This window comes from Silene latifolia, chromosome 4 (assembly GCF_048544455.1).
Source record: "Silene latifolia isolate original U9 population chromosome 4, ASM4854445v1, whole genome shotgun sequence".
NCBI classification, from domain to species: domain Eukaryota; kingdom Viridiplantae; phylum Streptophyta; class Magnoliopsida; order Caryophyllales; family Caryophyllaceae; genus Silene; species Silene latifolia.
In genome coordinates, this window is record NC_133529.1 from 89,921,955 (window position 1) to 89,935,034 (window position 13,080).

A 13,080-nucleotide genomic window follows, 5' to 3' on the forward strand; every position below is an offset into this window, starting at 1 on the left:
TTCTCTTCTTTTCTTTCTCCAACAATCCTCAAGGATCTTGTTGGAGATGCAAGGATCTTCTCATCATTGCCCATTTACTTCATTATTTACATAGGCCTTCTAGTCTTGTCTTCACTTTGATGCTTGGTCATTAGATTCGATCAATTTAGCTCCATTTTGCCATGAAAATGCAAGGTTCTTACTCCTTTCCTACCAAGGGATCAAAACCTCAAGGAAAATGCAAAACGAAAGACTAAAGAGAGTAAATGACCCAATTATGCACTAAAAAGCATAGGAACGAGGCTAATTTGGGGACTAAATATGCTCTAAAATGAGTCACATCATATATATTGATGTATCTCAGGGCACTGTTGATGTACCTAATAAATAATTTTGTGTATCTATGTTAGATACATTAAAATAGTGGTTAGACACAAAACAATTTTGTGTAGATACATTAAAATAGATGGGAAATTAAAGAAGGGGAGGTGATGAGGTCGTGAGATTGACTGGTTTCCGGCAAAGGAGAGGGCGGTGAGACTGAAAATGAATTCAAATAAAATCAGGTCCGTCGCCATTGGAAGCATCACGCCGATGATTCAGGCTATACTTTCGGCGATGCTCGGATTGCTCGCCAGTGGTGATTGAGGACAGCAAACCGGTGTTAAAGGAAAGGGTAAGAGAAAGAATTAAATACATTTTTGAAGTTGTGCGACCGGTGGTGGTTTAGCGTGTCTCTAGTGGTGGTGTACGAATGTACGGACGGTGGTGGCTTGCCGAAACTTTGGCTCCGGTGACACTGTGTGAGTAAGAGAAGAGCGTGGGGTTTTAAATTTTATTGGTGATGTGTTTAATCTAAGGGTTACCTATGCGTTCTTACCGTTTTCACTGAGTGATCGTTCTCACCGGATCCTAAATCTATCTATCTATCTATATATATATATATATATATATATATATATATATATATATATATATATATATATATATATATATATATATATATATATATATAGGCAAGATCCGGTGAGTCCACCTATATTTTTGAGTCCTATGAGTCCACTTATGTATCACATACTGTACACAAGAATATCACGAATAATGAAAACTACTATTATAATGAAAACTACTATAATGTTCACGAATAATGAAAACTACCAGACACATGCCTATCTTCGACCAAACAAGATTAGTTCCCCGCCCTTTCTGTCACGTGTTGCGTCATTTATGGTTGGAGGATGGGGGTTTATACAAGGAGAGGTTTGTGAAGTCGACACACAATGTAATGATAAAGGCGGTGATGATGAGTGTAAGAAGGTGGCGGAGAAGGTGAAGAAAGGGAAGGGGAAGAAGAAAAAAATGGTGGAGAGAGTTGAGACGGCGTCGTTTAGGCAGAATGAAGAAGAAGTTGATGCAAAAGCGGATGATTTTATTAACAGGTTTAAACAACAGTTGAAATTGCAGCGCTTTGAATCTTTGATTTGTTACAGAAGTGCTTAATTTGATAATTAGGGAATGATGAACGCTTCTTTTAATTTTCGTGATTTTAGATTAGATGTTTTAGTTTTGTTGTAACAAAGTTTCTGCTGTATTACTATTGTTATGTTCGTTATGTAAGCTTAGCTAGATAACTCTATTCATAAAATTAAGATCTGCATGTATTTCAGGATTTGTGCATTGACATAGTAGTTGTTTGAATTTCGTTTAATCATATAAACATAAACATGTATTAAGATCAGCATGTATTTCTTTTGTTTTGTAACTGATACTCATGATATTTTGATTGGTGGACAAGATGGCTGACAATGAAGATGGTGAAAGGCGGAGTGAAAGGCAGAGTTAGGTTCAGTGGTGTGATATTGTATAGTATCACCCGTTATATTGTTTAGTACAACCAGTGATATTGTTTATTGCAAGGTGTGATATTGTTTTGTAAAACTTGTGATACTCTTTTACTGGACTAACAGACTCATATACAATATCACATGTTATACTAAACAATATCATATGTCAGACTCAAAAAAAAAAAATCCATAATTTTTTTTTATTCGTAAAAAAAATCGTGATATTTTTGTGAAGAGCGTGTGATACATAAGTGGACTTATGGGACTCAAAAAGATAGGGTGGACTCATGTGATCCTAATTCTATATATATATATATATATATATATATATATATATATATATATATATATATAAAAGAGAGAGAGAGAGAGAGAGAGAGAGAGATTTGGGATCCGGTGAGAACCGTGAGAACTCCACCATACGGATATTTTTTCTAAAAAATAACGACATATTTGGATTCGGCATAAAATTTTATGCCTAGATAACATTTTATTAATTTTCATGCACCTACTACTCATTTTTCATGTAATTAACAATTTTCACGCACCTAGAACTCGTTTTCGTGCACCTAGAGCCTGCTATTTTCATGCACCTAGTAATCATTTTCATGCATGTCACAATTTTCATGCACCTAGTATTCGTTTTCGTGCATCTATAGCCATTTTTTTTTTTTTTTGCAAAAGATTATCATTTCATTTCAATGAAGAAACAAATTACAAGTAATTTTTTGCAAGGATATCACACTAGAAAATTGCCTAAGCCAAAACTTAAGCAAAGCCATGCTCTAACAAGTGAGCACCTACAAGAATCAGACTAAGCACTAAGTTGCGAAACAAAATTGGAAAATCTGGGACTCATATACAAACGGACTGCAACAGTATACTTAACTCTGTTCACCACTGCTTGAACTGTGCCTTCTTGATTCATGAAGATGCGCCTATTTCTCTCCATCCAAATGCCATAAGTAGCAGCAGCTAAAGTAGTTCTAAACCAAGCTGCTACCCATCCATGTTGGGAACCATAACTCCAATGCATGAGATCAAGTAAATCTAAATGACTAAGAGTTAAATGCTGCCACTGAACCAAATCTGACCAGACTGCTTTAGAAAAAGGGCATCTGAAAAACAAGTGCTGGTGAGTGTCCAAATCTTGCTTACAAAGACTACACCTCCTAGCAAGTTGGAAACCTCTTTGCTGAAGATTATCAACTGTTGCCAACTTTCTTTGAGCAGCAAGGAGAGCAGTCACCCTATGACTAGGGACAATGCTTTGATGAAAGAACACAGAAAACCAGTCCTCTTGCTGAGGAGCATCAAGCAAAAACTCATAAACTTTGCTGATAGTGAGCTTACCACCTGCAACCCAAGAGTTTAACATGGCCTCTGCAGCTTGGGGAGATCCAGTTTTGATGAGAAAGATACTCCTGGCAGCCAAAATTCCTTTGAAGCTAGAATAAAACTGATCTTTAGAAGTAAGGGACCAAATGGTATCAGTTTTCAGAACATATTTCTTATGCCAGTTAACCCACAGACTATTGGAACCATTAGAGAACTTCCAAATCCAGTTGATCAATAAAGCTATATTCCAAACTTGCACATTCTTTATGTTAAAACCACCTTTATGCCAAGGAGCACAAATAGTATTCCAACTTTTAAACTGCATTTTTCTGTCCCCTTCCTTAATGCCCCAGAAAAAATTCCTACTTAAGTGATTGACCTGATGTAACACATGTTTAGGCAAAAGAACACTAGAACACCAATAATTCTCAATGCCAAAGATGACTGCATCCAAAAGTTGAGCCTTACCAGCATAAGTAAGAGACTTAGCTGACCAATGCTGCAACTTGGTCTGGATCTTAAGAATCAAAGAATCAAACATACTCACTGAATACCTAGAAGTACCAAGGGGCAACCCCAGATAACGAAAGGGAAAGCTTCCTTCAGAAAAACCTGTGGAAGTCAAAATAGCAGCTCTAACCTCCGGATGCATCTATAGCCATTTTAGTATACCTAATTGTATTTATGTACATTAAGTTTATATTTTGTTAATAAAATCAAAAAATTTTGTTTAGCTATACTAAAAATGTGTTGGAATAAACTAAACTACGGGTAAATGATTCATCAAAACTTGTTCTAGGTGCGTGAAAATTGTTACATGCATGAAAATGATTGTGTTTTGATTGGTGAGCTTAGACGACAAAGTTACATGCATGAAAACAATTTTCCTGAGATTATAAATAGTTTTTAATTGGTGAGCTTAGACGACAAAGTTTGAACGAATCATTTTCATCCTTTATCCTCAGTTGATGGTATCCCGACCTCAAATCGATTTTGGAGAATACCCCAGCTCCACTCAATTGATCAAAGAGATCATGAATACGTGGTAGAGGATATCTATTCTTAACCGTGACATTGTTCAACTCTCTGTAATCAATGCAAAGTCTCAAACTCCCATCTTTCTTCTTTATGAATAGAACTGGTGCACCCCAAGGTGATAACACTTGGTCTGATATACCCCTTGTCAAGCAACTCTTCTAGCTGTTTCTTCAACTCTTCCAATTCTTTAGGTCCCATGCGGTAGGGAGCCTTAGAGATAGGTCCCGTACCAGGCCATAACTCCACCTTGAAATCTAGGTCCCTCTTCGGTGGTAACCCATAAATCTCCTCAGGAAATACATCATTGAACTTATTCACCACAACTATGTCGATCGCGCCCGGTGTCTCAACACTCCTGTCCCGTACGTGGCATAAGATCATTGGACATCCCTTTCTTCAGTAAGACTTTAAGGTAGTTGTCGATATAAGCTTTACTCTTGGTTTCACTACAAATCCCTTATATGACACTCTAACTCCTTTAGGTCCCTTAATAGACACTTTCTTCTGGTGACAGTCAATATGGGCTTTATATGCACTCAGCCAATCCATCCCAAGTATAATCTTAAACACCCCCCCCCCCCCCCAAAGGAAAGTCTATAAGGTTAGCCAAAAACATAACTTCCCCAATCAGGACTGACACATCTTTATACACTTTTCGACACTTGACTGACTTTCCCGAAGGTATTAAAACATTATCTATTGTCTCTTCCTAATTAATTAACTCAAGGGTCCTAGCATGTTCACTAGATATAAAAGAATGGGTTGCCCCCGAGTCGAACAAAACAAAATAAGGTATGGATTTAACTAGAAATGTACCAGTAAACACATGAGCATCATTCTCCGCGGCTTCTTTTCCCATCATAAACAGTTTGCCAGTTGATTTACCATCATTCTAAACCGTACTAGCCGAAGCAGTTGGCTTAGCACTACTAGCTTGGTTTCCTCCATTTCCTGATTTATGATATGATCCTCCATTATAGCGGTTTTGATTGTTGTTGTAATTATTGTAACTCCGCTGATTATTGTACTGGCCCGAGGGCCTGTTACTTGCATAACTCGGCGCTGTCATGCGATAACCACCCAGAGCTCCTCCTCCAATCCCATTATGTGGTGCACTCGAAAGACTGATGACCCATCTTCTGATAGTTGTAGCAATGCCAAGTACGAATAGATCCTTGGCTTTGATTCCCGATCGCATGCTTGTTGTTGTACCCCTTTGACTGGCTCCCTCCTCCAGCTGAATATGATTTGAACTGATTGTACTGTGGCTTCTTACTTGTCGCGCCACCCTCACTGGTAGTTTTCACCCTTCTCTTTTCCCCCCTTTCCTTTTTATCTTCCTTAAGCTTATCGGCTATCCTTTCTGCGTTACCAGCTCTCTGGTATACCTCTTCAACAGTAGTTGGCTCCCCAGCTACGAGCCTCTTCTTAATCTCTATGGATAGCCCCTTCTCAAATTTAATAGCTAACATCTCCATCCCCATATTCAGATCGCTTACATACTATGTCAACTCCCGAAAGCGGTTGTGGTATTTCTCCACTGTCATCTTTTCAGTCATCTTAAAAGTATGAAATTTCGACCTCATCCTGCTGCAAATATGTTCAGGTACAAAGGTGTTCCTTAGAAGCAACTTGATGTTTTCCCAAGGAATATAAGCTTCCCCCATTTCCTTGTAATCATCTCTCATCCCTTCCTTATTTCTGCTCCACCAAAGCCTTGCCTTCCCTTTCAAATAATGAGCCACCTGATCCACTTGAAGTTCAGCTGGGCAATTCAACAACTCGAATAAATCGTCGAATTCCCTACACCAGTCCCCTAATTGCGAAGGTTCACCTAACCCGTCATATTTAGTAGGCATATGACGATCTACAATCGAGCTCATCTTTGCTGCATCCACAGCTGTTGCTTTCTTCGTGTTTCTCAACGCCTCTTGCAGCATTTCATTCATTTGAATAAATCTGTCGACCTCCTCTTGTGACATGGTTGTAGGTTGCGATTTCTTTGGAGGCATACTTTTGTTTCTATAACATTAACAAACATAAGCTTTCGCTTATTAGACTATCTCCTATAGTAGGGAAATAAAGCTGCCATATTACTCTCATCTTGGTGTATAAATTATATATAAATGGGTAAAACAGTCAAGCATTCATCATATCATAAGACAGAATTACCTAATTGCGTTAAAATATACGAAAATCCTCCCTAACGTACTGATGGTCGATCGACATGCTCTATAGGTCGATCGACCACCAGTTGATGTCGTTCGACTAGACCAATCGACACAGGAGCTAAATCAAAACTTTCAGAGTCTGGTCGATCGACATATAAGCTTAATCGATCGACTCGTAGCAATATCCACTCCTATTTCGATTGACATTAGTATTACGTTAGACTTATCTATTATTCGTCCGGCATCAATTCACATACGCAAACCCGAAAATAAAATTCACGCTTTTACTTACGCACCCATTTCACAAAATAATTCATCATCTTCACAATTTCCACATTATATAATTTCGTTCATTAATTCTCATTATTCGTTCTTCTCAGTTTCATAACCATACTATCCTCCTTCATAATCTTAACTTATACTTATAAATACCAACTTCTTTACTTGTTTCAACCCATAGATAACACATTATAGCAATTAAACACACACATCATCCACGCTAACTACCCATGCTCTCATCTCACCGTAGTGTCCGGTTCAAAGCTAATAGGGTCTTAGCTCAAGTTAAGGACGTCTCCCTAACCAAGCTATCTAGGGCTCCTACCAGTTCCGACCCAGGTTCATTTTTAATTGACACATCCTAGGTTCTTTCTTGTTCATTGGTTATGCCCTAGGATCGTAATTGCTCTGATACTGTAATACTACGGTTTTCTATGTCTATGGGTACTCTATCGAGTGGGGCTTACTTTGTCGAGTAAGTGAGTTTTTATACGAAATAGTAGGCTACCTTATGGGTACTCGATCGAGTACGTGTGACACTCGATCGAGTAAGGGGCACTCGATCGAGTAAGTAACTTACTCGATCGAGTAAGTTGGTATTACGGGCTGTTTTAGCCGGGTTTTGTTAATAATGTGTGATTAATATTTAAGGGTTTCGTCATATTTCTTAATCACTTTTCACTTTTCTAAAAACCTTTCAAAGAGAGAAAAGAGTACGTAGCTTCATTCTTCGCGTTGTTAACAAATCCCAAAGGCTAGGGTTGTCGGATCGTCGTGTTCTTTACGCCGTTGAGATCGTCGTGTCAAGGGTAAGATTCTTGCATAATTTTTGTAATGTTTTCGTTGAGTTTGTTTAAAGCCCTAATTGGGTAGATTAGGGGTTTGGGAGAATAATGTTGTTTAGAAGATGATTGTATGAATATATGTGGTTATAGGAGGAGATTTTGTAGAGGAGCATTTTTTATTAGCTGCTTGTGACGGTCTTTTGGTTGCTTATTCCAGGTAGGGTTTCCTACTCAGTTATTGGTTACATATATGTTGGTTGATTGATTGTTGGTGGTTCTTGATTAATAACATTTATCTATATCGTATTGGAATTGGTGATTGTGATTTTATAGTTGGCTGTGATTGTTTGTCTGTGGTTCTCGAGGTGCGTCCTCAGCTAATTGGAGTCACTTGCGGGAGTGGCTTCACGCCCTTGATTCGACCTCTGTGGAACCCGCCACAGGGGGGATGTGCACATTAAGGAACATGGGTTATCGCTCGAATGAGATGAGCGGGGCTTAGGTGGGAACGGCTGCGGTCCCCCACTGGCGGTGTGGAATACTTGTTGCGACGGGTATTCTGGCAGGACTACACACTTTAGTGTGTAGTCAGGTGTGTAGAGTTATGTTGGAGAATTGGATGATTGTGTACTATTTCTGTTGTATTGCTTTTATGTAATCAGTAACTGACCCCGTTTAAATGTTTTGAAAACTGTGGTGATCCATTCGGGGGTGGTGAGCAGTTATTGAACAGGTATGAGATGGACGCGCATGGATAGCTGGGTTGAGTCGTCACGTGATGTCTAGAAGTCTTCTGCCATGTCATTGAACATTTATTTATTTAGTTGGTTTGACAGTTTTGGGAAAACAGTTGTATTTTCTTTAACAGTTTTGGTTTTGGACATGTATCGCTTTAAATTTACTTAATAAAGTATGTTTCTTTATTGTCTATTTGATATACATTGCCCCGGGTAACCGAGATGGTAGCATTCACATACATTGGGTGGTCCTGGTAAGGCACTTAGTGTATGGGGGTGTTACAGATACCACTTTGTAACACCCCCGTTTAGGAAGGAGCCTGACCAAGGCATTCCCGACTAAATGAGAGCGTTACTATCCTTGAATGACCGAGGTAGTATTATACAAAGTAAAAACAAACCACAAGTACTTTAATAAATAACTTCTGTTAACTTAAATACTTGCCAACACGGCTTACAACTCTAACTCAAAATAAAGATATGTAACTGAGTTTACATCTTATTAAACCGAAAGCAAAACTAATGTTTAAAAGACTCGTGAGAACTAGTCTCAGCTCCATAAAGTCAGGTCCGTCCATTTCCCCAAATCACAGCATCCAAGACCGCTACTAACTTGTACCTGTTTTATTGACTGCTCCCCATTCAATCGAAAATTATTGAATGGATCAACACAGGACACCCGGAAATTGGTGACAATTGACATAAGACATAAAAACGTCAACCACTGGCTGAGTAGGGATAAAATGACGGAAATTAACTGACCAACAATAGAATAACATTAATTATTATCTGCGATATCAAAAGAAATAACAAACATTGGAATATATATGCCAGTCTCCCGTCTTATACGGACCAACTGTCTCACTTGTCAGCAAGTATGGCACAACTCCCTTAACACCGTGCTCCTCTCATCTGATCCTGGCAAAACTTCCTTAACACCGTGCCTCATTCAAATACATGATATCCATAAGCACACCCAATTATATAAGCGGCTTTCAATTAATAGAAAATAATTACTTCCAATAGATAAACATCAACGCTTTCAATTTAATTCACAACATCGGACCTGTCGATCGACAGTTACCCTCTGTCGTTCGACTGCAGTATCCATTGTCTATCGACCTATGCTGAGTGTCGATCGACCACATGTACATGTGTCATTAGACACTCATCATCACGGCAGCAACTCTTTCAAAATAACAATCATATGACAATTCCATTTCACTATATGACTAAATACAATTACCAAGGTGAGTAGGGAAATCCCTACCTGTAACAATTCCGCTAAAGCAATAGCAAAAGATGCGTTAAAACCGCTCCTCTACGAATCCGCTCCCTATAATGATTATAGCAATAAATCAATAACACATCACACCGGTACAGAATTAACGAACAAACCCCAATTCCCTCGTTCTCTACTGGTCCGAGTAAAACTATGGACAAGACTCAATTCATCGTTCAAAAGAAGCGATACTTAAATGATCCCCTCATCTCGACTAGGGCACAAAAATACTACATAATAATTAAGCAATACTAGAACTTACAAGTCTAGGGATGTGAATTATACGAACTAGGACTCGAATCCCGCGTCCCCTCTTCTCCTTCTTCACTTAGCTCCAATAGATACAGGATGTCGATGTTTGTGTTTTTGATTTAAAACTGCTAAAAGGGTTTATGAGTGATGGAGTGGGGTTTATACATTATTAGGATTAAATAGAATTGGATTAGGAGGAAATTAAAATAAAACAACCCAAGCCCATAAGTATTCCTATATATAGCATGTCGATCGACCTATCTTACATGTCGATCGACACACCTTGTCGATAGACTTCATTCATTCAACACAGACCACTACTAAACACGCCTCAGCCCCTGTCGATCAACCAGACCTCTTGTCGATAGACATTGCCAATACACGAGGTTACAAAACATAAAATAAGCTCATATACTAAGACACCTATACTTAAACATGACCGTATTACTCATAAATACGAGGGTATTACAGTCTTCCCCCTTAAAATGAACTTCGTCCCGAAGTGCACAAACCCAACATCCAAAACAAAACTTTCATATGGGAATAATAACATAGATGATAACATAATAAAACTTGGTTGGCTAGCTCGCGAAATCCCATAATAAAACTTGGTTTGTGACAGACACAGAAAGGTCAGTTTCAATAAATGAATATAGTGTGACTCAACTCAAAGTGTGTGAGCCTGCAACATAGCTATAACATGAATGAGACGCTATCAAACGACCACCAATCCAGTACCGGGACACGCCCAGACATACCGATAACCAAAGTGGTACCGGGACACGCCCAGACATATCAACAATCACAAATAGGTACCGGGACACGCCCAAACGTATCGGGTCCGGAAGCCAACCAGATCCCCTACTAGACGTCGTGTCTCAACCACACGAGTCCCTCCATAACTCAAGCCATTAATTTGCACATCCCTCTTTGTTCCGATGAAAGATACTTGGACCAGGATATAGTTATATTTGGTTTATATAAAGCATGTGGTTCGGTTACATGGGGTGCCTAAGGATATAGTGTCAGATCGAGATGCGAGATTCATATCACGGTTTTGGCGAGAGTTGCAGGATCTGATGGGAACTATCTTAAAGATGAGTACTGCTTTTCATCCTGCAACAGATTGGCAGAGAGAGAGGACTATCAAGACCTTGGAGGATATGTTACGAGCTTATGTGATGGAGCTTGGTGGTAGCTGGGAAGATAGATTTGATCTGATTGAGTTTTCCTATAACAACAGCTATCACACGAGTATTGGGATGGCACCGTTTGAGGCTTTGTATGGGAGGAGGTGTAGGAGTCCGATTTGCTGGGATGATAGAGCTGAGGCAGTGGTTATAGGACCACAGATTGTACAGGATATGAAAGAATTGGTTCAGCTGATTAGGCAGAAGATGAAAGCGGCCCAGGATCGATAAAAGAGTTATGCAGACTTACATCGTCGTGACATAGAGTTTCAGGTTGGGGACAAGGTTCTTTTGAAAGTTTCTCCTATGTGTGGGGTTATGAGTTTTGGTAAGAAAGGGAAGCTGAGCCAGAAGTTTATCGAACCGTATGAGATTTTGGATCGTGTGGGAGAGGTTGCTTACCGGTTTGCGTTACCAGCGGCTTTGGATAGGGTGCATAATGTGTTTCATGTGTCTTAGTTACGGAAGTATGTGAGCGACCCTTCACATGTGCCAGAGGTGGAGAACATAGAGTGGGATGAGTCCTTATATTATTTTGAGATACCAAAACAGAATCTTGATCGCAAGGTTCGAAAAACTAGGAATGGGGAAATAGTGTTGCTTAAGGTTCTATGGTCTAATCATGAGGTTGAGGAAGCTACTTGGGAGGCGGAAGAGGCCATGAGGGAGCAGTATCCGTCTCTTTTTGTTCAGGTATGTGTGGTTACGGGGACGTAACCATGTTTCTTTTAGGGGGTAGGAGGTGATTGCAAAAGGTTTTGGTATGGTTTATGTTAGTCTTGGTACAGTCAGTAGTTGCTTTGAGTCGGTTTGAGTTTTGGTTGGGAGTTTTGTTTTGAGTTTTTAGTTGCGTTGTTGTGTGTGGTTGAGTTAGTATGTTTTGTTTTTGTGTTTGGGTTGAACTTCGGGGACGAAGTTCTTTTTAAGGAGGGAAGACTGTAAATACTACGGTTTTCTATGTCTATGGGTACTCTATCAAGTGGGGCTTACTCTGTCGAGTAAGTATGTTTGGTTTACGAAACAGTAGTCTGCCTGATGGGTACTCGATCGAGTATGTGTGACACTATATCGAGTAAGGGGCACTCGATCGAGTAAGTCACTTACTCGATCGAGTAAGTTGGTTATGCGGACGTATTGCTGGTTCAACTCAAGGGCCTTGGGCAGTAGCAGGGGATTTTAATTGTGTGCTTAATGCTGATGAGAGGATTGGTGGTTCTTTTTCCGTGTCCGATCTTGAGCCTTTCTGAATTGTATTCACCAAAGTGTGAATTGCTAGATAGCCCCGCAATGGGAGCAACGTACACCTGGAATAATAAACAATGCCCTGCAGATAGGGTGTACAGTAAGCTGGATAGATGGCTTATAAACCAGGAGTGGCAAAATTCTTTCCCTGATTTGATTGCTCAATTTCTCCCTGAGGGTCTTTTTGATCACACTCCTTGTTTGGTAAGCAATGGTAGTCAGCAGAATGCTAAGGTTAGGCCTTTTAAGTATTTCAATATGTGGAGTAGGGCTTCTAACTTTCAAGAGGTGGTGCAAGAAGGATGGCAATGTCATAATACAGGCACCAAAATGTTTGAGTTAGTGAAGAAGTTAAAAAATCTAAAACCTTTCCTAAGAGGACTAAACAAGTCTCAATTTTCTGATATTGAGAAGAATGCAGATATAGCTCTTACCAGGCTATCTCGGGTGCAACAGAATTGGGAGTGAGACCTAATGATCCCGCTCTTATCACCCAGGAATGTCGTTAAGGGAGGAGTATAGGAATCTAGCCGAGGGCTCAGCAGACTTCCTGTCACGAAGTCTAAAATAAAATGGAGCAAATGAAGGGGACTCCAACACCGCTTACTTTCATGGGGTTTTAAGAACTAGAAGAAGACAGAATCAGGTGCTTCAAATTGCAGATCAACATGGAGATATTCATGTAACTCCTAGTGGGATTCAGAATAGCTTCATTCAATTTTACACTGAGTTACTTGGGAGGAGCAATCCTATTGTGGCAGTTAGTAAGACAGTTATGAGTTATGGGAACAAATGTGAAGCAAACCACATTCAGCAGCTGATGAGTCCTGTGACTAATGAGGAGATTAAAGAGGTGCTGTTTAGCATACCTAATGAGAAGGCTCCTGGACCGGATGGCTACTCTAGCCAGTTCTTCAAAGCTTGTTGGAATCAGATTGGTGGG

General features: G+C 39.6%; 2 protein-coding genes across 2 annotated transcripts; one reads left to right on the forward strand and one right to left on the reverse strand.

Annotated features, from left to right (window-relative positions):
• Positions 1-2,637: 2,637 nt before the first annotated feature.
• LOC141651744 (uncharacterized) lies at positions 2,638-3,813 on the reverse strand. The gene has a single exon (XM_074459443.1). It carries the CDS (start codon positions 3,811-3,813, stop codon positions 2,638-2,640), a length of 1,176 nt encoding a protein of 391 aa, XP_074315544.1.
• Positions 3,814-12,182: 8,369 nt separating this feature from the next.
• LOC141651745 (uncharacterized) lies at positions 12,183-12,605 on the forward strand. The gene has a single exon (XM_074459444.1). The coding sequence runs from the start codon at positions 12,183-12,185 to the stop codon at positions 12,603-12,605; it is 423 nt and encodes a 140-aa protein (XP_074315545.1).
• The last annotated feature ends 475 nt before the right edge of the window (positions 12,606-13,080 follow it).

Excerpts from the sequence above, each read along its gene's own strand:
- LOC141651744 (XM_074459443.1), bottom strand. The coding sequence starts at position 3,813 with ATGCATCCGGAGGTTAGAGCTGCTATTTTGACTTCCACAGGTTTTTCT.
- LOC141651745 (XM_074459444.1), top strand. The coding sequence starts at position 12,183 with ATGGGAGCAACGTACACCTGGAATAATAAACAATGCCCTGCAGATAGG.